This window comes from Bombina bombina, chromosome 7 (assembly GCF_027579735.1).
Source record: "Bombina bombina isolate aBomBom1 chromosome 7, aBomBom1.pri, whole genome shotgun sequence".
Classification (NCBI taxonomy): domain Eukaryota; kingdom Metazoa; phylum Chordata; class Amphibia; order Anura; family Bombinatoridae; genus Bombina; species Bombina bombina.
The window spans coordinates 171,838,139-171,863,881 of record NC_069505.1 but is presented as its reverse complement, the minus strand read 5'-3'; the positions used below and the strand labels follow the sequence as shown (position 1 = coordinate 171,863,881).

Below are 25,743 nucleotides of genomic sequence, written 5' to 3'. Positions count from 1 at the left end.
AGCTTAAATTTGGTTCTTAAGGTTCTTCAAGGAGTTCCGTTTGAACCTCTTCATTCCATAGATATCAAACTTTTATCTTGGAAAGTTCTTTTTTTTTTTAGTAGCTATTTCCTCGGCTCGTAGAGTCTCTGAGCTAACTGCCTTATAATGTGATTCTCCTTATCTGATTTTTCATACGGATAAGGTAGTCCTGCGTACCAAACCTGGGTTCTTACCTAAGGTGGTATCTAACAAGAATATCAATCAAGAGATTGTTGTTCCATCCTTGTGTCCTAATCCTTCTTCGAAGAAGGAACGTCTATTACACAATCTGGACGTGGTCCGTGCTTTAAAGTTTTACTTACAAGCTACTAAAGATTTTCGTCAAACATCTGCTTTGTTTGTTGTCTACTCTGGACGGAGGAGAGGTCAAAAGGCTTCGGCAACCTCTCTTTCTTTTTGGCTAAGAAGCATAATCTGCTTAGCCTATGAGACTGCTGGACAGCAGCCTCCTGAAAGGATTACAGCTCATTCGACTAGAGCTGTGGCTTCCACTTGGGCCTTTAAAAATTAGGCTTCTGTTGAACAGATTTGCAAGGCGGAGACTTGGTCTTCGCTTCATACTTTTTCAAAATTTTACAAATTTGATACTTTTGCTTCTTCGGAGGCTATATTTGGGAGAAAGGTTTTACAGGCAGTGGTTCCTTCCATTTAAGTACCTGCCTTGTCCCTCCCTTCATCCGTGTACTTTAGCTTTGGTATTGGTATCCCACAAGTAATGGATGATCCGTGGACTGGATACACCTTACAAGAGAAAACACAATTTATGCTTACCTGATAAATTTATTTCTCTTGTGGTGTATCCAGTCCACGGCCCGCCCTGTCATTTTAAGGCAGGTAATTTTTCAATTTAATCTACAGTAACCACTGCACCCTATGGTTCCTCCTTTCTCGGCTTGTTTTCGGTCGAATGACTGGCTATGACAGTTAGGGGAGGAGCTATATTACAGCTCTGCTGTGGGTGTCCTCTTGCAACTTCCTGTTGGGAATGAGAATATCCCACAAGTAATGGATGATCCGTGGACTGGATACACCACAAGAGAAATAAATTTATCAGGTAAGCATAAATTGTGTTTTTTGTGAACAATTTCCCTTTATGCACCTTAACTATACAATTGTCCCTGCTTATTTTGTGTGAATGGTTCAATTATTCATTTTGTATAATGTTTAAAATACAGATTTTGCTGTGCACTTTTCATATGAAAATGTAGTATATGCCCATTTTCACCAGGGAAATAGAAGTACTGGCGAGCATTCTTTAAAAACCTCGCCATCCCAGAGACCTTTAGATCATTGGGCCCTAAGTATTAGGCTTTGGTATACGGACAGAGATAATATAAAGAAGCATGTGTGTGTACAGAAAGAGATAAAATAATAAGATCTTATTTCACTGGAAGTTCAACCAATTTTAATGGGTTGTGGTTTCAACAAAAACAGCTATTTCAAATGCACATATAAACCGAAAGAAGCAATTTCTTATACATAACTCTGTAACTGGTTTAACAAGTCACTGGAAACACATTAAAGGGGCATAAAACACATTTTTTTTTCAATTTAATTCTATTATCTAATTAGCTTCATTTGAATGTAATCCTTAGTTTGTAGAAGCAACAATGCACTACTGGGAGCCACTGAACACATTGGGCGAGCAAATAACATGAGGCATACATGTGCACCCACCAATCAGCAGCTCCTGAGCCTACCTAGGTATCCTTTTCAACAAAGGATACAAAGAGGAAATTGGAAAGTTGTTTAAAAGCACATGCTCTGTTATGAAAGAAAATATGTGGGTTTCATATCCATTTAAGTTAAAACAATTTTACAGTACACTGTCCCTTTAACTAATTTTGTAACAGCTGAAATTAAAGCCACAAATGAACACAGTAACACCTCTTTCCTTGGCGTCGATCCGATATGCAGCGTCGCCCGCAAAAGCCGGCAACGCCAAATTTTGCGCTGGTTTGGTATCACATATACGGCGTAACATAGAAGTATATTCGGACGTAGTTTTTTGGCCCATAGACAGGTATACCAAACCAGCCCAGTTTGGAATCCAATATACAGCGTAAGGACTTACGTGGCGAAAATGGAGAAATCTTACTCCATTTTCACCTCGCCACAAATTGCAGGCGTAGTAAGCCTTACGCTGTCTATTGGAGCCCTGTATCTCCCTAAACTACCCGCAAAATAAAACCTAACACCTAACGCATGCGCAATGTCTATCTACCTGTCAACCGTGGTCCCCCGACGCAATCCCTAATAAAGTATTTAACCCCTAAACCGCCGCTCACATACCCCGTCGCCACCTACATTAACGACCCCCTGTGAGCCCCTTACTCCGCCGCCACCTACATTACCTACCCCCTAATGTGAGCCCCTTACACCGCCGCCACCTATATTAACTACCCCCTAATGTGAGCCCCTTACTCCGCCGCCACCTACATTACCTACCCCCTAATGTGATCTCCTTACACCGCTGCCACCTACATTACCTACCCCCTAATGTGAGCTCCTACCCCGCCGCCAACTATATTAAAATTATTAACCCCTAATTTAATCCACCTACACCGCCGCCAGCTATATTAAATTAATTAACCCCTAAAATACTAAAATATCCCTACCACTAAACCTAAGTCTAACCCTACAAATAGCCCTGAAAAGGGCTTTTTGCGTGGCATTACCCCAAATTAAACAGCTCTATTGCCAGCCCTTAAAAGGGCTTTTTGCGGGGCATTACCCTAAAGTAACCAGCTCTTTTACCAGCCCTTAAAAGGGCTTTTTGCGGGGCATTATCACAAAGTAATCAGCTCTTTTGCCTCTAATCTAAATCCCCCTACACCGCCGCCACCTATAATAAATGTATTAACCCCTAATCTAAATCCCCCTACACCGCCGCCACCTATAATAAATGTATTAACCCCTAATCTAATCCCCCTACACCGCCGCCACCTATATTAAATACATTAACCCCTAATCTAATCCCCCTACACCGCCGCCACCTATATTAACTATATTAACCCTAATTAGAGTTTTGTGGCCAAAGGGGTGCGTTAGCTACGCGTGTATTTTTCCCCCCGCACCTTTTAAATACCGCTGGTATTTAGAGTTCACAGAAGGGCTGCGTTAGGCTCCAAAAAGGGAGCGTATAGCATAATTTACCGCCACTGCAACTCTCAATACCAGCGGTGCTTATGGACGTGGCCAGCTTCCAAAACAATGGGGCCGTTTGAGCTGAAAAAAAAACTGCAAAAAAGCAGCGTTCAGCTCCTAACGCAGCCCCATTGTTTCCTATGGGGAAACACTTCCTATGTCTGCACCTAACACCCTAACATGTACCCCGAGTCTAAACACCCCTAACCTTACACTTATTAACCCCTAATCTGCCGCCCCCACTATCGCTGACCCATGCATATTATTTTTAACCCCTAATCTGCCGCTCCGTACACCGCCGCAACCTACGTTATCCCTATGAACCCCTAATCTGCTGCCCCTAACCCCCGCCGACCCCTATATTATATTTATAACCCCCTAATCTGCCCCCCCAAACGTTGCCGCTACCTACCTACAATTATTAACCCCTAATCTGCCGACCAGACCTCACCGCTACTCTAATAAATGTATTAACCCCTAAAACTAAGTCTAACCCTAACCCTAACACCCCCCTAAGTTAAATATAATTTTTATCTAACGAAATAAAATAAATCTTATTAAATAAATTATTCCTATTTAAAGCTAAATACTTACCTGTAAAATAAACCCTAATATAGCTACAATATAAATAATAATTATATTGTAGCTATTTTAGGATTAATATTTATTTTACAGGCAACTTTGTATTTATTTTAACCAGGTACAATAGCTATTAAATAGTTAATAACTATTTAATAGCTACCTAGTTAAAATAATTACCAAATTACCAGTAAAATAAATCCTAACCTAAGTTACAATTAAACCTAACACTACACTATCATTAAATAAATTAAATACAAATACCTATCAATAAATACAAATAAATGCACTAACTAAAGTACAAAAAATAAAAAAAGAACTAAGTTACAAAAAATAAAAAAATAATTTACAAACATTATAAAAATGTTACAACAATTTTAAGCTAATTACACCTACTCTAAGCCCCCTAATAAAATAACAAAGCCCCCCAAAATAAAAAAATGCCCTACCCTATTCTACAATAAAAATTGTAAAGCTCTTTTACCTTACCAGCCCTTAAAAGGGCCTTTTGCGGGGCATGCCCCAAAGAATTCTGCTGTTTTGCCTGTAAAAGAGGTCCATTATCCGGCTGAAGTCTTCATCCAAGCGGGGGCTGAAGAGGTCCATCATCCGGCTGAAGTCTTTATCCAAGCGGGGGCTGAAGAGGTCCATCATCCGGCTTAAGTCTTCTATCAAGCGGCATCTTCAATCTTCTTTCTTCCGGCTCCATCTTCATCCCGCCGATGCGGAACATCCTTCCTCCATGACAAACTCCCGACGAATGAAGGTTCCTTTAAGGGACGTCATCCAAGATGGCGTCCCTCGAATTCCGATTGGCTGATAGGATTCTATCAGCCAATCGGAATTAAGGTAGGAATAATCAGATTGAGCTCGCATTCTATTGGCTGTTCCGATCAGCCAATAGAATGCGAGCTCAATCTGATTGGATCAGCCAATCGGATTGAACTTGAATCTGATTGGCTGATTGAATCAGCCAATCAGATTTTCTTACCTTAATTCCAATTGGCTGATAGAATCCTATCAGCCAATCGGAATTTGAGGGACGCCATCTTGGATGACGTCATTTAAAGGAAACTTAATTCGTCGTTCAGTCGTCGGGCCAGCTGGATGTTCCGCGTCGGAGGTCGGAAGAAGCCGGAAGAAAGAAGATTGAAGATGCCGCTTGGAGGAAGACTTCGCACCGATGGAGGACCTCTTCTTTGCCGCTTGGATGAAGACATCGCCGGGATGGAAGACCTCTTCTTTGCCGCTTGGATGAAGACATCGCCGGGATGGAGGACCACATCTGGATGAAGAGTTTGGCCCGGCTGTGTGAAGACGACTCATGGTAGGGAGATCTTCTGGTGGTTAGTGTTAGGTTTTTTTAAGGGGGGTTTGGGTGGGTTTAGAGTAGGGGTATGTGGGTGGTGGGTTGTAATGTTGGGGGGTGGTATTGTGTTTTTTTTTTTTTTGAAAATTATTTTTTTATTGAAGTTAAAGCATATATCATGACAACAAGAACTCGCCCTAAGGCCAAGGTTACAACAGAGAAAATAATACATTGTCTATATAGAGGTATTATAAAGTAGGCAATATGCATATATATTTCAAATCTGAATATGAAGATAGACAATGTCTTAGGCGAGATGAAATAGAACTTCATTTTATATTAACAGCGTATGAAGTCCACATGCCAATAGTGTTTTACCTAAGACCAACATAACAGCCTGTGGAGATTTAACATGAGTATCAGCCACTCTTGGGCTGAGCTATATAGGGGGGAGGGGGATATTCAGCGGGTAAGCACCGCTATGCGCATAGGGAAAGGAGGTGGGGGGGACGGAGCCATGTATAAATGCAAGTAACATAGGGTGTCTGGAGTGGACTTAGAAATATCCGATCGTAAGGCTCTTATGTTATTGGAGTTTAAGTAATGCCAATGTACTCTACAATATATATGGATTTAAGTGGGGAAATTACTAAAGCCTCCTGTAGTTATATATAGGCTAAAGAGTAGATGAGTTGCAGAAGGGTTGTTATAAGTTGCAAAATTTATGTGTCTATATGAGATGGAGCAGATGCTTTATTGTCTGGGCTAGTAGCTATTGTCTTGGGTATAAACATCTAGTTATTGGCATAGTTCAAGGCTTATGTGATGTAGTGTAGTCAATAATCTATCTATCTTAGTACCTTTGAGAAATATTTTAAGCATATCTAAGACTTAGAGAACATGAGGAAACCACACCAAAACAGACAATATATAGCATAATAATTGTATAACAATTAGCCAACATGAGCAAGTACCTGTAGGTCTAAGAATAGAGTTAAGTCTATATAATACCAAACAAAGAACAGAGCATGCTTAAACACAAGATATTTACCTCTAGAACAGTAAGGAGCTGCGGACCTATATTACGTATAAATGTGAATTATACAATTCTTGATAGGAGTTAAAATTAGGGTAAGAAGTGATCCAGCAATGCATAGTACTAGGTTGAATATGGACCAGGATGCTAAGGTACACCTAGATACAGATTTATAGGCATATAATATCTAAGGGTCAGCTAATCCTAACCGGGTCAAGTAACTGCTATATTTAGCAGTACTTATACAGGTATTATGTACATATAGTCTCAAAACCAGTCATCAATAATAATATGGCACAAATAAAATGTGGGAGTGTAAGGCATATGCATTAGTCACTATCCATATTCACATGAGTTAGAATACATACAGCATATATAAACTTCAAGCTGATAAGCCTATATTAGATTTGATCTATATAAATAGTATGATTACTGAAGAGCTAAGCAGATAGAACATATAACATGAAGAACAAGGTAATTTCTGTAGTTGTCTGCACTGATGAGAATGAGGTGATAATACTTGTTTTCGCGGCAGCTAGTAGCAACTGTCAGATAGAATATACAATATGCAACTAGTATTAAAGTATACTACCAGATATATATTAAGCTAAGACATTGCCATCTTGTTAGACTGAACACAAATGAGCTGTGACATAGCTAGCAGTTGGGCATTCTGAGGATAGTTAGGACCTCGTGTGAGCTTATCTTACATAGTGAGTTGCAAAAGTACAGGTGTATGACAGTTATCAACTAAAAGGCAATACTTGCATATGAACAGAGAGATAGAGAGTCTGGCTAAATCTGTTGTTGAACAGAATAGCTGCTAAAATATATTGTCTCTTACATTTAAAATATGTCTAGTATACACATATATTAAGAAACGGCAAGGCTTAGGAGCCCCGGTTTGCTGGTTACTATCAATAAAGTTACAGCCCATATACAGCATCCAGTATCATGACATATGTGCGTAAGTTACTGTGTGACAGCGCAGTGTTAAAGGAGCTGGCATTACACTATTGTGCGATAGCTAGGTAGTATAATTCAGCGAAGTTTATAGCAAGCATACCAGATAAGGATATAGATGGGTGTATTGTGTTGCTTAGGCATTGACCTTAGCAAATTTAGATTTGGTCTGTACGCATATATAATTGCACTATCCTATTTTATCTAGTATCGAGCAAAGGATAAGAAGAAAGAAGGAAGAGTGAAACTTATATTCACATTACAGAGAAATCCTCACCAAAGTAAATGTGGATAGGAAGGCAAGACAAACCTGGGGGGTACAGATGTGAAATACCTTAGTGAACCTATAGATACCCCCTTATGTATAGGCAGTTAATAATTTAACAACAGTATACATTAATATGTAAACATAAAATTAAAGTTCAAACAACAAATTTAGTTTAAAGCCCAAATTTTAAGTTTATCCAGCGATAGGATCAGGTAGAACAACCTCACAACGACGCTCAGGGCTTGTGGTTTGTGCAATAACTGAGCTCTTCAGGGTGTATAGACAAGTCTCAGTCTTTAGCCTACCTCTGCAGGTAATGAACCCCAACAGAACATTTTTATAGGCTAACATTGGCAAACATACTCTTAAATCGACATTGTTAGATAAAAGTACAGTTTTAAGCTGGATAGGATTCATATAGAGAGATTATAGAAAAAGTCTTCTATTAAATAGCAGTGCCGTGAATAACCCTCCGCAAAGCTGGCCTTTATAGGTATCCAAGAGGATAAACATTTATGAACATCACGGAGGGCAAACTTCTGGGTGCGTGTCCGTGAGGGGAAGTAAAGTTAACCTATGCCCAATCGTAGTTTGCTAGCCTTGCTCTCGATAAGTGCAGATGGGAAGATGGCCAGGATTACCTTGGTTCCTAGCGTTGCTTCGACTGAAGGCCGCCTGAAGAGCTCTATTGAAAGATCCGTTGCGTCTGACTCTGTGACTTCTCTGCGGATCTCTCTGGGGAGAGATACCGCCAGGGTAGATGGAAAGAGGCCGCCTCCTGAAAGCTTGACTATTTTCTCCACCATCACCTGAGGGGTTAGCAGCAAACGCCGCTCATCACAAACTATAAGGTACAGCGTGGGGTCAGAAGGCTGTCGTGATTTCTCACTTAGCGGAAACCGGTCCGGTGCCGCGGGGATGTTCAATGTAGCTGGAGGGTGACCACTTAAAGGCGGATCATGGTAGGTTAAGGATGTAACTCCCATGTCATTACCGTAGCAGCACAGTAGGGTAGATTGGGGAAATGTCACAAGCAGGCTTTCCCGGGACATTTCCGTCCGCGTGGCTCTATGTTCCTTGCTAGATAGAGTATTGCAGAGCGTCCCTCTCAACTCTGATTTTAGCGTGGCCGTTAAATCAAGAAAACAGCTAGTCATCCGCCGATCTAGGTCCTGAAGCATGGTATACAAAAGTTCTGGATTCTCCTCCATTTTGCAAGGAGCCTCGGGTTCAGGCTTAAGTTAGTATCAGAGATAGTAGGCCCCGGTAATTTCCCCAAGTAAAGATTGTCAGTCGGCAAGTTAGACCTATAAGCTGGCTCAAGTCAGTTATCCTTCGGTTAAGGGTTAGTTAGCAGTTATCCACATGTAGTATGAGATCGATTTTTACTGAAAATAAAGTCAATTTTTTAATTTAGGCATAGGAGCTCCATTTTTGTACGTCTAGTCATGCATTAAATTTTTTTAAAAAGTTTCCAAATTGCTTCTATTATCAAATTTGCTTCAGCCCCATGATATTCTGTGTTGAAGAGATACCTAGGTAGCATCTGGAGCACTACATGACTGGAAATAGTGCTCTTGTGTTTTTTTTTTACAGGCAAAAGAGCTGATTACTTTGGGGAAATGCCCCGCCAATAGCCCTTTTAAGGGCTGGTAAAAGATCTGGTTATTTTTTAATTTAGAATAGGGTAGGACATTTTTTTATTTTGGGGAGCTTTATTATTTTATTAGGGGGCTTAGATTAGGTGTAAGTAGCTTAAAATTCTTGTAATCTTTTTTTATTTTTTGTAATTTAGTTTAGGGTATTTAATTGTATTTTAGTTTAGATATTTGTAGTTTATTTAATTTATTGATAGTGTAGGTGTATTTGTAACTTAGGTTAGGATTTATTTTACAGGTAAATTGGTAAATATTTTAACTAGGTAGCTATTAAATAGTTATTAACTATTTAATAGCTATTGTACCTAGTTAAAATAAATACCAAGTTACCTGTAAAATAAGTATAAACCGTAAAATAGCTACAATGTAATTATTAATTATATTGTAGCTATCATAGGGTTTATTTTATAGGTAAGTATTTAGATTTAAATAGGAATAATTTAGTTAATATTATTAATATTATTTAGATTTATTTTAATAATAATTAAGTTAGGTGTGTTAGAGTTAGATAGGGTTAATATAGTTAATATATATAATATAATAACTATATTAACTATATTAACCCTAATATAATTAGGGTTAATATATATAATATAATAACTATATTAACTATGGCCTAGATTTGGAGTTTGGCGGTAGCCGTGAAAACCAGCGTTAGAGGCTCCTAACGCTGGTTTTAGGCTAACTCCGGTATTTGGAGTCACTCAAAAAAGGGTCTAACGCTCACTTTTCAGCCGCGACTTTTCCATACAGCAGATCCCCTTACGTAAATTGCGTATCCTATCTTTTCAATGGGATTTTTCTAACTCCGGTATTTAGAGTCGTGGCTGAAGTGAGCGTTAGAAATCTAACGACAAAACTCCAGCCGCAGAAAAAAGTCAGTAGTTAAGAGCTTTCTGGGCTAACGCCGGTTCATAAAGCTCTTAACTACTGTACTCTAAAGTACACTAACACCCATAAACTACCTATGTACCCCTAAACCGAGGTCCCCCCACATCGCCGCCACTCGATTAAATTTTTTTAACCCCTAATCTGCCGACCGCCACCTACGTTATACTTATGTACCCCTAATCTGCTGCCCCTAACACCGCCGACCCCTGTATTATATTTATTAACCCCTAATCTGCCCTCCACAATGTCGCCGCCAGCTACCTACAATAATTAACCCCTAATCTGCCGACCACAAAGCGCCGCCACCTACATTATAGCTATGTACACCTAATCTGCTGCCCCTAACACCACCGACCCCTATATTATATTTATTAACCCCTAATCTGCCCCCCTCAACGTCGCCTCCACCTGCATACACTTATTAACCGCTAATCTGCCGACCGGAGCTCACCGCTATTCTAATAAATGTATTAACCCCTAAAGCTAAGTCTAACCCTAACACTAACACCCCCCTAAATTAAATATAATTTTAATCTAACGAAATAAATTAACTCTTATTAAATAAATTATTCCTATTTAAAGATAAATACTTACCTGTAAAATAAATCCTAATATAGCTACAATATAAATTATAATTACATTGTAGCTATTTCTCAAACATTGGTGTGTCCGGTCCACGGCGTCATCCTTACTTGTGGGATATTCTCTTCCCCAACAGGAAATGGCAAAGAGTCCCAGCAAAGCTGGTCACATGATCCCTCCTAGGCTCCGCCCACCCCAGTCATTCTCTTTGCCGTTGCACAGGCAACATCTCCACGGAGATGGTTAAGAGTTTTTTGGTGTTTAAATGTAGTTTTATTCTTCTATCAAGTGTTTGTTATTTTAAAATAGTGCTGGTATGTACTATTTACTCTGAAACAGAAAAGGATGAAGATTTCTGTTTGTAAGAGGAAGATGATTTTAGCAGACAGTAACTAAAATCGATTGCTGTTTCCACACAGGACTGTTGAGATGAAGTAACTTCAGTTGGGGGAAACAGTTAGCAGTCTTTTCTGCTTAAGGTATGACTAGCCATATTTCTAACAAGACCATGTAATGCTGGAAGGCTGTCATTTCCCCTCATGGGGACCGGTAAGCCATTTTCTTAGTTAAACATAAAAGAATAAAGGGCTTCAAAAAGGGCTTAAAAACTGGTAGACATTTTTCTGGGCTAAAACAATTGCTTTACTAGGCATATTATGCAGATTCTAACTAATTATTGGTATTATAATCTTGGGGAACGTTTAGAAAAACGGCAGGCACTGTGTTGGACACCTTTTTCAGATGGGGGCCTTTCTAGTTATAGACAGAGCCTCATTCTGGGACTGTATAGGGGTTAAATGTAAAAACGGCTCCGGTTCCGTTAATTTAAGGGTTAAAGCTCTGAAATTTGGTGTGCAATACTTTTAATGCTTTAAGACACTGTGGTGAAATTTTGGTGAATTTTGAACAATTCCTTCATACTTTTTCACATATTCAGTAATAAAGTGTTTTCAGTTTGAAATTTAAAGTGACAGTAACGGTTCTAAGATTCTATCCTTTCTACAAGAAGGTTTGGAGAAAGGATTATCTGCAAGTTCTCTGAAGGGACAGATCTCTGCTTTATCTGTTTTACTTCACAAAAGACTGGCATCTGTGCCAGATGTTCAAGCATTTGTTCAGGCTCTGGTTAGGATCAAGCCTGTTTACAGACCTTTGACTCCTCCCTGGAGTCTAAATCTAGTTCTTTCAGTTCTTCAAGGGGTTCCGTTTGAACCCTTACATTCCGTAGATATTAAGTTATTATCTTGGAAAGTTTTGTTTTTGGTTGCAATTTCTTCTGCTAGAAGAGTTTCAGAGTTATCTGCTCTGCAGTGTTCTCCGCCCTATCTGGTGTTCCATGCAGATAAGGTGGTTTTGTGTACTAAGCCTGGTTTTCTTCCAAAAGTTGTTTCCAACAAAAATATTAACCAGGAGATAGTTGTACCTTCTTTGTGTCCGAATCCAGTTTCAAAGAAGGAACGTTTGTTACACAATTTGGACGTAGTCCGTGCTCTAAAATTCTATTTAGAGGCTACTAAAGATTTCAGACAAACATCTTCCTTGTTTGTTGTTTATTCTGGTAAAAGGAGAGGTCAAAAAGCGACTTCTACCTCTCTTTCCTTTTGGCTTAAAAGCATTATCCGATTGGCTTATGAGACTGCCGGACTGCAGCCTCCTGAAAGAATCACAGCTCACTCCACTAGGGCTGTGGCTTCCACATGGGCCTTCAAGAACGAGGCTTCTGTTGACCAGATATGTAAGGCAGCGACTTGGTCTTCACTGCACACTTTTGCCAAATTTTACAAATTTGATACTTTTGCTTCTTCGGAGGCTATTTTTGGGAGAAAGGTTTTGCAAGCCGTGGTGCCTTCCATTTAGGTGACCTGATTTGCTCCCTCCCTTCATCCGTGTCCTAAAGCTTTGGTATTGGTTCCCACAAGTAAGGATGACGCCGTGGACCGGACACACCAATGTTGGAGAAAACAGAATTTATGCTTACCTGATAAATTACTTTCTCCAATGGTGTGTCCGGTCCACGGCCCGCCCTGGTTTTTTAATCAGGTCTTATGAATTATTTTCTCTAACTACAGTCACCACAGTATCATATGGTTTCTCCTATATATATTTCCTCCTGTCCGTCGGTCGAATGACTGGGGTGGGCGGAGCCTAGGAGGGATCATGTGACCAGCTTTGCTGGGACTCTTTGCCATTTCCTGTTGGGGAAGAGAATATCCCACAAGTAAGGATGACGCCGTGGACCGGACACACCGTTGGAGAAAGTAATTTATCAGGTAAGCATAAATTCTGTTTTTAGGATTAATATTTATTTTACAGACAACTTTGTAATTATTTTAACCATGTACAATAGCTATTAAATAGTTAAGAACTATTTAATAGCTACCTAGTTAAAATAATAACAAAATTACCTGTAAAATAAATCCTAACCTAAGTTACAATTAAACCTAACACTATACTATCATTAAATTAATTAAATAAAATACCTATAATTACCTACAATTAAACCTAACACTACACTATCAATACATTAATTAAATACAATATCTACAAATAACTACAATGAAATAAACTAACTAAAGTACAAAAAATAAAAAAGAACTAAGTTACAAAAAATAAAAAAATATTTACAAACATAAGAAAAATATTACAACAATTTTAAACTAATTACACCTACTCTACCCCTAATAAAATAACAAGTATAATAGTGGTGTAGATTTTAATAGAGGACCCTATAGTTTTGTTAATACAGTCATTGATTTTTTCTCAGTAGTCTTTGAGGAGGGGAAAGGGCCACCAGATATGTGAGAGAGTTCCTACCTCACCACAATGTCTCCAGCAGAGTGAAGAAGCATTGGGAAATATGCTGGGTAAATGGTGTGGGGTAAGGTACCACCTGGAGAGTAGTTTGTAATTCATTTCAGCTATTATTAAGGAGATAGGTGACTTCTTGGTCATATTAAAAATATGTTTCTATTGAGTGTGTGTTAAGGAGGAATTGGGTTATCTTTCCCATTTCACTATATAAGCCGGTCTATTGGTAAGGAAAGAGCCCCTAAGTAGTTTATAGATAACTAGTACTAAAGCCCGTGTACACGGGCCATTTTTTTCAGAACAGCGGTCCCACCCCTTGCTCTCTCCCCCCTCTCTTTTGCTTTCTTTCCCCCCTCTCTTTTGCTTTCTCTCCCCCCTCTCCTTTGTTCTCTCTCTCCCCTCTTTTGCTCTCTCTCTCCCCTCTTTTGCTCTCTCTCTCCCCTCTTTGGCTCTCTCCATCCTTTCTTTTGCTCTCTCTCCCCCCTCTTTTGTTCTCTCCCCCCCTTTGGCTCTCCTCCCCCCTCTTTGGCTCCCCCCCCCCCCTCTTTGGCTCTCCCCCCCCCTCTTTGGCTCTCTCCCCTCTTTTGCTCTCTCTCCTCTTTGGCTCTCTCTCTCCCCCCCTCTTTGGCTCCCCCCCCTTTGGCTCTCTCCCCCCCCCCTTTGGCTCTCTCTCCCCCCTCTTTGGCTCTCTCTCCCCCCTCTTTGGCTCTCTCTCCCCCCTCTTTGGCTCTCTCTCCTCTTTGGCTCTCTCTCTCCCCCCTCTTTGGCTCTCCCCACCCCTTTGGCTCCCCCCCTCTTTGGCTCTCTCCCCCCCTCTTTGGCTCTCCCCTCCCCTCTTTGGTTCTCTCCCCCCTCTTTTGTTCTCTCCCCCCTCTTTGGCACTCTCCCCCCCTCTTTGGCTCTCCCCCCCCCCTTTGGCTCTCCCCCCCCCCTCTTTGGCTCTGCCCCCCCCCTCTTTGGCTCTCTCTCCCCCCTCTTTGTCTCTCTCCCCTCTTTTGCTCTCCTCTTTGGCTCTCTTTCCTCTTTGGCTCTCTCTCTCCCCCCTCTTTGGCTCTCCCCCCCTTTAGCTCTCTCCCCCCCCCCCCTTTAGCTCTCTCTCCCCCCTCTTTGGCTCTCTCTCCCCCCTCTTTGGCTCTCTCTCCTTTTTGGCTCTTTTTCCTCTTTGGCTCTCTCTCTCCCCCCTCTTTGGCTCTCCCCCCCCTTCTCTTTGGCTCTCTTCCCCCCCTTCTCTTTGGCTCTCTTCCCCCCCTTCTCTTTGGCTCTCTCTCCCCCCCCTTCTCTTTGGCTCTCTCTCCCCCCCCTTCTCTTTGGCTCTCTCTCCCCCCCCCTTCTCTTTGGCTCTCTCCCCCCCCCCTTCTCTTTGGCTCTCTCTCCCCCCCCTTCTCTTTGGCTCTCTCTCCCCCCCTTCTCTTTGGCTCTCTGCCCCCCCCCCTTCTCTTTGGCTCTCTCCCCCCCCCTCCTGCTCCCTCTCTGGCTCTGTCTTCGTGGGACCCCGTCCGGCCACGCCCCATCGTGGCAACACCCGCCCGGCCACGCCCCTCGCGACGCCCGGCCACGCCCCCTCGCGATGCTCCCGTCGGCCACAAACAGTTGTGAGGTCTGGGGAGCGCGTTGCTGCTTCTCACGCAGCAGACCTCACAGCTGTTGAGTAGCTCGCGCTCCCTATCTCACAGCTGCTTGTATGCTGTGTACCTCGCGCTCCCTATCTCAAGGCCAAGTGTTTGTCTCTACTGCGCATGACGGCTTCAGACAAACACTTGGCCTTTTATAATATAGGATTGGTATATGGGATTTGATATAGAGGGGGTAGTGCATAGTATCTTGAAAGGGGTACGTGACCTGGTTAGTTCAGTCTTGTGTGGGCTATTTAGAATGGCGTGTCTGACTTGAAGGTATGGGAAACCAGCTTGAAATGGGGGGGCAATGTTTTAGGATATCTCTATTTGTGATTGAATTTGGCCATTATTCAGTATCAGATGGACTGGTAAATTGGAGGGTTTGTCTTCCATGATCGGGCATTTTACATCTTTTATATAATTTGCTTAGTTCTCTTGGCATTCTTTGTTGAAAAGTATACCTAGGTAGGCTCAGGAGATGGAAGCTTTCTGCTGATAGGTGGCTGCACATATATGCCTTTTGTCATTTGCTTACTGATGTGTTCTGCTAGCTCTCAGTAATGCTTTGCTGCTCCTTTAATAAAGGATATTCAGAGACTGAAGCATAATTGATAACAGAAGTAAACTGGAACGTTGTTTAAAAAATGTATGCTCTGATTTGTGAAATAATATGTCTTGGTTTCAAGTATGTTTAATTACACATGGAGAAAGAAGCTTTGCAATATACTTTTACTGTTCGTTTTGCCTGCTTTTTCTGTCAGAAAATTCTATTTTTACCACACTCAAGAGAGGCTGGAGTACATTCAGTGGAATGAAGAACCTTGACCCTCCTACATACTGCATTCTGATTGGTTAGTATGTGCAACAGCTCATCTATGAAAGTCCCTGACTGGCCACAATAATGGAGATGAGAATACAACACTCAAGTGGCTTTTCTAGGTGGTGCTTTCATAGACTACAAAATAAATACAAATTGCGTTTAAATGCTTTAAAACCATTTATTATATATGCATATATTTTTCAAATATAGTGAATAATTTTTTATGATTATATAAGAATTAATTTTAATGCCCCTTTAAGGACTTGTTCCTGTTACCTATCTCTAGGATTAGTTTTCAGACAATGGGGCCAATTTATCATGGCCCGAATGGGGCCAAATACCCCTTCAGGCTTGCCGGAAACAGGAGTTAAGAAGTAGCGGTCTAAAGACCGCTGCTCCTTAACTTGTTTGCTGCCTCTGAGGCTGCGGATATCAATCCGCCCAATCTCGTACGATTGGGTTGATTGACAAACCCCCGCAAAGCATTGCACAAGCAGTTCTCGCCATTAAATGGACTTTCTAAAGATACCATTATTTTCATCATATATTATGATGTACTATAAACAAAATATAATGAAAACATTTTTAAAAATACACTTTTTCTAACTTTGACCCCCAAAATCTGTAACACATCTGCAACCACCAAAAAACACCCATGCTAAATAGTTTCAAAATTTTTGTCCTGAGTTTAGAAATACCCAATTTTTATAGGGCAATAAGTACAAGTAGCACTTTGCTATTTCCAAACCCCCCCCCCCTAAATTAGCGATAGTTACATTGTAACACTGATATCTGTCAGCAATACCTGAATAACCCTTCAAATGTATATATTTTTTTAGTAGACAACCCAAAGTATTGATCTAGACCCATTTTGTTATATTTAATGCCACCATTTCACCACCAAATGCGATCAAATAAAACAAATCATTAACTTTTTCACAAACTTTTTCACAAACTTTAGGTTTCTCATTGAAATTATTTACAAACAGCTTGTGCAATTATGGCACAAATAGTTTTAAATGCTTCTCTGGGATCCCCTTCATTCAGAAATAGCAGACATATATGGCTTTGGCACTGCTTTTTGGTAATTAGAAGACCGCTAAATGCTGCTGCGCACCACACTTGTATTATGCCCAGCAGTTAAGGGGTTACTTAGGTAGCTTGTAGGGTTAATTAGTGTAGAGATCAGCCTCCCACTTGACACATCCTACCTCCTGATCCCTCCCTGACCCCCATCTTAAATACTGGTAGAAAGTCTGCCAGTACTAAAATAAAAGGCATTTATTTTTTTATTTTTTTATATTTAGTCTGCAGTGATGGATCCCCCCCTTAGCCCCCAACCTCCCTGATCCCCCCCCCATACAGCTCTCTAACCCTCCCCCTCTACCTATTTGCCGCCATCTTGGGTACTGGCAGCTGTCTGCCAGTACCCAGTTTGCTCATAAACAATGCTTTTTTTTTAATAAACAAAATAAATAAATAAAAATTCTGCAGTGTAGCTGCCCCCCTCAATACCCTCCCCCCTCCCAGATCCCTTTGAGAAAATGTATTTCCCCTCTCCCTTCCTCTCCCTCTGTAAATCTGATGTATGTGCGTGCTCACGCCCCTTCCCCCCGCACACGCTCACTTGCGCGCACTGTAGGGATCCGAAAGTTACTCCAACGATGGGCCACCCACCCGCCTCCCTGCTACGGCTCCCACCCACAAATGATCGGCACCATCGCTGGTAGGTGCAGAGAGGGCCACAGAGTGGCTCTCACTCTCTCTGCATTGGTGGGTAAAAAAGGGTATTGCAGTGATGCCTCAATATCGAGGCATCACTGCAATACCCTTACCACTTCCAGCGCTTGAAACCCCAGAGGATGTGCCAGGCACGTCCTTGGTCATTAACTGACACTTTTTGTAGGACGTGCCTGGAACGTCCTTGGTCGTTAAAGGGTTAACCATGAGTACCTTTATCAAATTTTGTAAATTTGAGTAGCATTAAAAGGGACATTAAACACTAAATACATTTCATGCACCTCCCTATAATCATGGGTGCTGCCATTTTGGAACCTTAGTTACACTGCAGGTATCTGAAGAATAGCTGCTGTACATATGCAAATAGGTCAGCACTGGAATGTAGTGAAAGTTACATTTCAACATGGCTGCACCCATGACTAAAGGAAGGCAGGGAATAACCTCAATACTTAGTATTTAATGCCCAATTATACAGTATAAATTGTAGCTAATTTTATACAGAAAATGTAACTAACATACAGCTAGATTACAAGTTTTGCATTGCGTCTTGTACCACTGAAAATATGGCATTTTCAGCGTTAAAACAGCACCTTTTAGCCTGAACCGCAACGTCAGTCCCGCACGCGTAAAAATGACGTTTTTTCTTGGGATTCCCATAGCGCCGGTATTACGAGTTTTGCTGGTGAGGCTGAAAAGTAAGCGTTACAGCCGAAAACGACAAGATGTGTACCGCTATCTAAAGTCAGTAGTTATGAGTTTTACACTACAAATCTGTAACATAAAACTCAGAACTAAACTGCTACAAGGTGCACTAAACACCCATAAACTAACTATTAACCCCTAAACGGAGGCCCTCCCGCATCAAAAACACTATAATAAATTTATTAACCCCTAATATACCACTCCTGACATCGCCGCCACTTAAAAAATGTATTAACCCCTATTCCACCGCTCCACGACATCGTCACCACTATACTAAAGTTATTAACTCCTAAACTGCCACCCTCCCGCATAAAAAACACTATTTAAATATTATTAACCCCTAATCTGCCGTCCGCCCACACCGCCGCTATAATAAACCTATTAACCCCTAAAACGCAAGCCCCCCACAACAAAATATACTAAAATAAACTAGTAACCCCTAAACCTAACGACCACCTTACTTTATATTAAAATTACAATTTCCCTATCTTAAATTAAATTAAAACTTACCTGTCAAATTAAAAAAAATAATTTTAAACTAACAATTAAACTATTATATTTGTTAAACTAAAATTAAACTAACTACCAATTAAATACAACTAAACTACCAATAAAAAAATTCTAACACTATAAAAATTACAAAAAGTATCTAATTACAAAATATAAAAGCGAACTAAATTACAAAAAAAAACAAAAAACACTAAATTAAGAAAAATAACAAATTATCAAAAATAAAAAAGAATTACAGATAATCTAATAGCCATCTTGAATCGTGTCCCTTGCATTGAAGATTCAGTGTACGGCGGAGACCGTATGAAGAGGATGTTCCGCGCCGTATGTCTTCAGGATGGACCTGCTCCGTGCTGGCTGGATGAAGATCGAAGAGGCCGCCTGAATGAGGAATTTGCCAGCTGGATGGATTCTTCAAGCAGGACTTTAACCACTGTAAGTGGATCGTCGGGGGTTGGTGTTATGTTTTTTTAAGGGTTTTTTGGGTGTTTTTTTTTTTTAGTTTAGGGTCTGGGCAGTAAAAGAGCTAAATGCCCTTTTAAGGACAATGCCCATACAAATGCCCTTTTCAGAACAATGGTTAGCTTAGGTTATTTTAGATAGTTTTTTTTTATTTGGGGGGTTGGTTGGGTGGTGGGTTTTACTGTTGGGGGGGGGGTTGTATTTTTTTACAGGTAAAAGAGCTGATATCTTTTGGGCAATGCACCACAAAAGGCCCTTGGTAGGCTAGTTGTTTTTTTTGGGGGGTGGGCTTTTTTATTTTGATAGGGCTATTAGATTAGGTGTAATTCTTTTTTATTTTTGATAATTTGTTTGTTATTTTGTGTAATGTATATTTTTAGGGGGTGTTTTTTCTAAAGTAAAAGAGCTGTTTATCTCAGGGCAATGCTCTACAAAAGGCCCTTTTAAGGCCCCCCCAAAGGCCCTTTAAGGGCCCTTGGTAGTTTGGGGGGTGGGGGTTTGTATAGTGTTAGGGGGTGTTTGTATTCTTTTTAAAGTAAAAGAGCTGTTTATCTCAGGGCAATCCTCTACAAAAGGCCCTTTTAAGGGCTCCCCAAAAGGCCCTTTTAAGGGCCCTTGGTAGTTTATTCTAGAGTATGGTTTTTTATTTTGGGGTGTTTTTTTAAGGGTATTAGAATAGGATTAATCTTTATTTTTTTGGATAATTTCATTTTTTTTGTAATGATAGTTTTTTTTTATTTTTGGTAATGGTAGGTTTTTTATTTTTTGTAATGTTAGGTTTTAGTGTAAGGCAGGTTAGGTTTTATTTCACAGGTAAGTTTGTATTTATTTTAACTAGGTAGCTAGTAAATAGTTAATAACTATTTACTAATTAGTCTACCTAGTTAAAATAAATACAAACTTACCTGTGAAATAAAAATAAAACCTAAGCTAGCTACAATGTAACTATTAGGTTTAAGGTTAAGTTAAAGGGTTAATATAGTTTAATTTAGCTTGTTGCGATGTGGGGTGCTGGAGGTTTTTGGGTTAATATGTTTATTTAGTTAATAAGTATAACATTTAATTTAGCTATATTTTTATTATGTTAAAGTTAGGGGTTGTTAGGGTTAGGGTTACGTTAGGGTTAGGTTTAGGGGTTAATATAGTTTAATTTAGCTTGTTGCGATGTGGGGGGCTGGGGGTTTAGGGGTTAATAAATGTAGTATAGTGGTGGCGATATCGGGAGCGGCAGATTAGGGGTTAATCATTTTATTTAGGTAGTGGCGATATCAGGATTAGGGGTTAAGAACTGTAGGCAGGTGTTGGCGATGTTGGGGGAAGCAAATTAGGGGTGTTTAGACGTAGGGTTTATGTTAGGGTGTTAGGTTTAAACTGTCTTTTTATTTCCCCATAGACATCAATGGGGCTGCGTTATGGAACTTTTGTTTCCGCAATCGCAGTTTTTTTTTGGCCGGCTCTCCCCATTGATGTCCATGGGGAAATTGTGCACGAGCGCTCTGATTGTGTGTGGTATGGAGCTCAATGCAACCATATCGCACGCAAAAGGCGTATGTTTGAAAACTTGTAATAGCAGCGCTATAGGAAATTAAATAACGTAACTTTTGTTGCGTTCGTTAATTTCTCTATAGCGCTCAAAACTCGTAATCTAGCTGATTGTATTTTATTTTATTTTGAGGTATTATTAAAGGGACAGTTTACTCAAAACTTGTATCCCTTGTAATGTGATCCTAATGATCCATCTTACCTGCTGGAGTGTATTAAATTGTTTACAAGCAGCTTGTTTACCCTTATTTAGGCATGGGAAATAGCTGATTTAGCCTGTGGTGTCCCAACCTATACTGAAAGTTTCTATACTTAAAGGGCCAGTAAACCTAAAAAATAATGTTATATAATTCTGAACAATTATGCAGCTCGCTCCTGCTCTGTCTGACAGCAGGAGCGAGCTGCATTGAATGTAAAGGTGCAGTCGGGCCGGGCTGTGACTAGACAGCTGTCCCGATGCGCTCTGAGGGAAAACCAGACACGCTCAGTAGAGCACAGAGACCCTCTTTTGTAATAAAAAATCACCGGATATATTATGTAATAAAAAACTAGCACTAATATAATGTTATATAATTCTGCACTATGTGCAGAATTATGTAACATTATTTTTTAGGTTTACTGGCACTTTAAGTCCAGGCTATTGACAGGCAATGTAAACACAGCCAGCAGAAGAAATTACACTCCCAGTGGGGTGTAGAATAGATAACTAAAAAAAAATATAAATTTTCCATTGTTCTCTCTAAGTATTGAGCTTTGGTTTACAGACAAATATAAGATAAGAAAGCAAGTGTGTGTACACAAAGTGATAACATAATGAGCTCTGATTTTACCTGCAAACTTAACCCATTGTATTAGGCTGTGACTTCAAAGCACAAAACCAGCTATTTCATATACACAAATAAAGTTGAACATGCGATTTCTCATACATTATATATTCTGCAGCTAATATAACAAGTCATTGGAAAAACAATTTTACAGTATACTGTTCCATTTAAGTTCAGTACTAAATATAGGATATTCAGAGGGTTGCACAATGCATAACTTGTTTAGACAACGGACTAAAAGCATTGCCAAAAAAATGTTACCTTATAAACAGCAAAATAAATCACCTGACTAAAAGTTGCGCTATATGAGGGGTTACTAGTCTTAGTGAATATAAACAATAGTAACATTTATATATTTCATTGGAAACAACAGCAGTGCAGCCTCATGCAGCTCTTCCTGTAAATATACCCAGTTGGGAAATAGTAAATCCAATGCAGGCAAATGATTACCTTGCTAGTTGTAGAATAACAAGCTTAGACACTCACCTGGACAAAGCCCTACCTGGAATATATATCAGGTGTGCCATGGAAAGGGGGGGAGGGGACTTTAAATGGACACTAAAGTCAAAATTAAAGTTTTATGATTCAGATAAAGAAAACTTTACAATATACTTCCATCATCAACATGGGCACATTCTTTTTATGAGCACACTATATACGTATATGCATTTTATGATTGGCTGATGCCTGTCACATGATACAGGGGGAAGTTGGATTAAAATTTAAATTTGACAGAAAATATCCTACTGCTCATTTAAAATCCAAACTAATTGCTATCGCATTGTCTTTTTATTTCCAATTATTCAATTCTACTGTATTTTGTGGTACTTTAAAAGGACAAGTAATATCTATAGGCTTACAAGCAGTGCGTTGGCCCATACACATTCATAGCTTTCCCTGTGAAGAACGTAATAGCTTCTAAAAGTCCATAACATTTTTAATTATCTTTAATAAAAACTAAAAACTATTTATTTTCATTATTTTGCCAAATTACCTGTAATTCAGCTCTGAAAATGATCAATTGTCCACTGCCCCAGGGAGGCTACATGGCATACTGTAGGATTCAGAACCATGACCCTGCAATGTTCTACACAGTGATTACTTGATCATTCATAGCAAGAGAGGCTCATGAGTAACACTGCACTATTGAAGCTAGCTTGATGATTGGTGGCTATTCATAGGATGACCATATTGCCGCTTTAAAAAAAAAGACATAGGAAAAATACATATGTCGGGGCTGTATTCAGGGCTGTTTAAAAAAAATGTTTTGTATTAGAACCCTGACATATGTATTTTTCATATGTGTCCATTTTTAAAGCGGCAATATGGTCACCCTAGCTATGCATATGTCTCTTGTTATTAGCTCAAACCATGTGCTCAGCTAGATCCCAGTATTTTACTGCCTCTCTGGAGCTGACTTTAGTAAAATAATAATAAAATGCATCAATCACATTAAAACATTTTCGTTTTGCGCTTTTGCATCCCTTTAATTGGCCACAGCAAAGGAGATAAGTGAAATATACTCAAACGTGATTTCAAATGGTGTATGCCTGGACTGCAAAACAATGCAATATTTGCAAAGAAAAATACTGTTGTAAATGCTTTAAAACATGTATTTTGTGTACAAATTAGTACTTAATTGCTGATGTATCCTATACATGTATAAAAATATTGTAATGTCACCAAAACACCTCAAGTATCCAAGCAATGTTTACAGGTGACTGTTCAGATATTATTCAAAGGCCTAGAATTATACACGGCTGGAAAAACATCTATTGTAAGGAAATACTTTATTTCCTCATCATGTATAGACAGAAAAGAAAGAGGCAAATTGACTGAAATTATCAAATATTTTAAGGGGTTATGAGATAAACTTTTCAAAATAAAATAATCAAATGTATTTTGAGAAAGTGCTAGAAAGAGTATCAATTATGTGGAATATTTTGGCAGTAAAAATGGTAGAGAAACTAAATATAATACCGGAATTCACAAGTCCCTGAAAAGATGCAAAAAACACCAAAAACATAATGATAAATTAAAGGGACGTGATAGATATTTAATCTGTTCCGTCTAAAGGAGGTTTTAAAATATATTGCAGTTTTGTTTTGTTTTTAATTAGTTTTTCTGTGTTAAACCAACTTTTTATGTGATAGTTCCTATTAGCCAGTAAGCAAAAGAGTCCCAGGACTCAGTTTTTTTTAATCATGTACTTACTATAATTTAACTTTAACTTTAAATTTACTTTACATTCTTATGTAAAAAAAATATCTTAGCATGTTTTGCTGCTCCTCTTTCATATACATGATAATTGTGTTTTTGTTTCAGTTAAATTAAATAAATATATTGATGGCTCTTTGCTGGGGTCAAAAATCAATGTTTTAGTAAATAAATTCTGTTTTTAATGCCAGCTGAAATTTTTCAGCAACATCCTTAACAAATTGTTTTGACCATCCAGTACTTGAAATAACAATAACACAATAATAGATAATATGTCATACATTACCTTAAAGCAGGAGCCGGGCAGACATATTTGAATAGATTCATTAGTGCCAGCAGACAAGAGCTGTGTTTCTTCTGTAGGAAAACCTGTCTTTTAAATCCTTCGTAAAACAATCAGACCAAAGAGCAAAGTCCGTCCGTATGGAATTCACAAATTTACCTGTCCAGAAAGTGGCCTTATTCCTTTAGACGTTTGTTTGGGCACCCATATTGAGGCTATCAGATTATTATATACAGAGAAGGTTTCATATTCTAGTTTCACACAGACCTGTACCCAGGAAGAAACTCTTCCCTCTTAGGGGTGTGCCAAGCAGGTGACGTATAGAAGCTTACCTGTCCGGGCTTGTAGCTGAGAATCCCTGTTAAATAAGATGACAACAAATGTTATGTAGCAATTCCTTAGCATTCATACACTTTTTGTGTCATGACGTAGGTAGAAATGTAATATAAACAAGACAGACAACTTTACTGCAATAATACTTTTATGGAATAACAATCAAAATGTACAATAATATACTTTATGACCATAAAGGGAAATTCAACTCCATAGCATTTATCAGCAATTAAGCAATGTATTACATAATACATGTTCTAAAATCATACATTTTGTTAGCACAATTTATGAAAAGGAATTAAGTAGTAATTAAAGTCCATCATCCATTCTAAAGTCCATCATCCATTCTAAGGAAGATAAGCTATAACTTACTTTTTAATATAGTGATTTAATTCTAATACCCCACGCTCCGTTTGCCCACTTCAAAAGTAAAGTAATTTTTTTTTTAGCTGTATGGTTATAACTGTTCTCCAATCAGCGCTCTAGCCATAAGGCACTCACACAATTATTATTTTTTGTAGCTTAGAGTCCGATCACAAACAAAAAATTATTTTTGAAGTGGGCGCCTGGAGCGCAGGGTATTAGAATTGAATTGCTATATTAAAAAGTAAGTTATAGCATAGCCTTCATTAGAATGGATGAATTCAAGACCATCTAAAATTTTGTTTCTATTCTGGATCTGATAATACGAATTGGAAACTTTACCATCCCTTTAAGTTCCCAGTGGGAGGTGAAAAATATGAAGTAAAAGGTTCCGTTTACACTGCTCTCATTAAAGGGACATAAAACTAGTTGGGATTGAGACAAAATATAATATGTACTTTAATTACTTTACCTGCAAATTTATACTGCAGTGCCTCACCATTAACCCTTTCTTTTAAGTTTCTGAATTGTACAGCTCTAACTACCCCCACACATTTCCTTTTATGGCTGTAGCTATATCCATTGTTGTTTTGGTAAAATGCACAAATGAATAGGGATTATCTGCTGGAACATGCCTAGAAGCTGTGAACTCAGTTTAAATACAATGCCTGTGTCTAAACACTGATAAGAGGGGTGGAGCACAGTGTCCAGACAGCATGGCTATTTTAAGTATTTTTGCTTATTTTAGAAAATTATTTTAAAATACTTCCCAGCAATTTTTAAACATTTTTTTAATGCAAACTATTTTTACTTACTTAGCCCTTTTAGGATATGCACAGATCTCAACCTGTTTCATGGCACTTTAAGTACTTGCCATAGACAGAGATAAATCAGAGAGATAAATTGAATTAGCTAGTCTACTATTTCTGCAGGCTGAGCCCTTTTATATGGGCACGTTCTTGAGAAGAATGGATTGAAGCTTCAATCAGTAAAACAGCTATATCGTATACAAAGATAACCTAAAGGAGCAATTTTTCATGCATTGTAT

The 25,743-nt window shown here is 39.2% G+C and overlaps 1 protein-coding gene across 1 annotated transcript in view; it reads right to left on the bottom strand.

The window, feature by feature from the left end:
* PRRG4 (proline rich and Gla domain 4) overlaps positions 1 to 24,278 on the bottom strand; it is a 96,097-nt gene extending 71,819 nt beyond the window's left edge. Inside the window, exon 1 of the mRNA XM_053720407.1 lies at positions 24,003 to 24,278. Within this exon, the coding sequence (XP_053576382.1) occupies positions 24,003 to 24,043 (41 nt within the window). The 5' untranslated portion in view covers positions 24,044 to 24,278. The remainder of the gene's footprint in view (positions 1 to 24,002) is intronic.
* Positions 24,279 to 25,743: the final 1,465 nt, after the last annotated feature.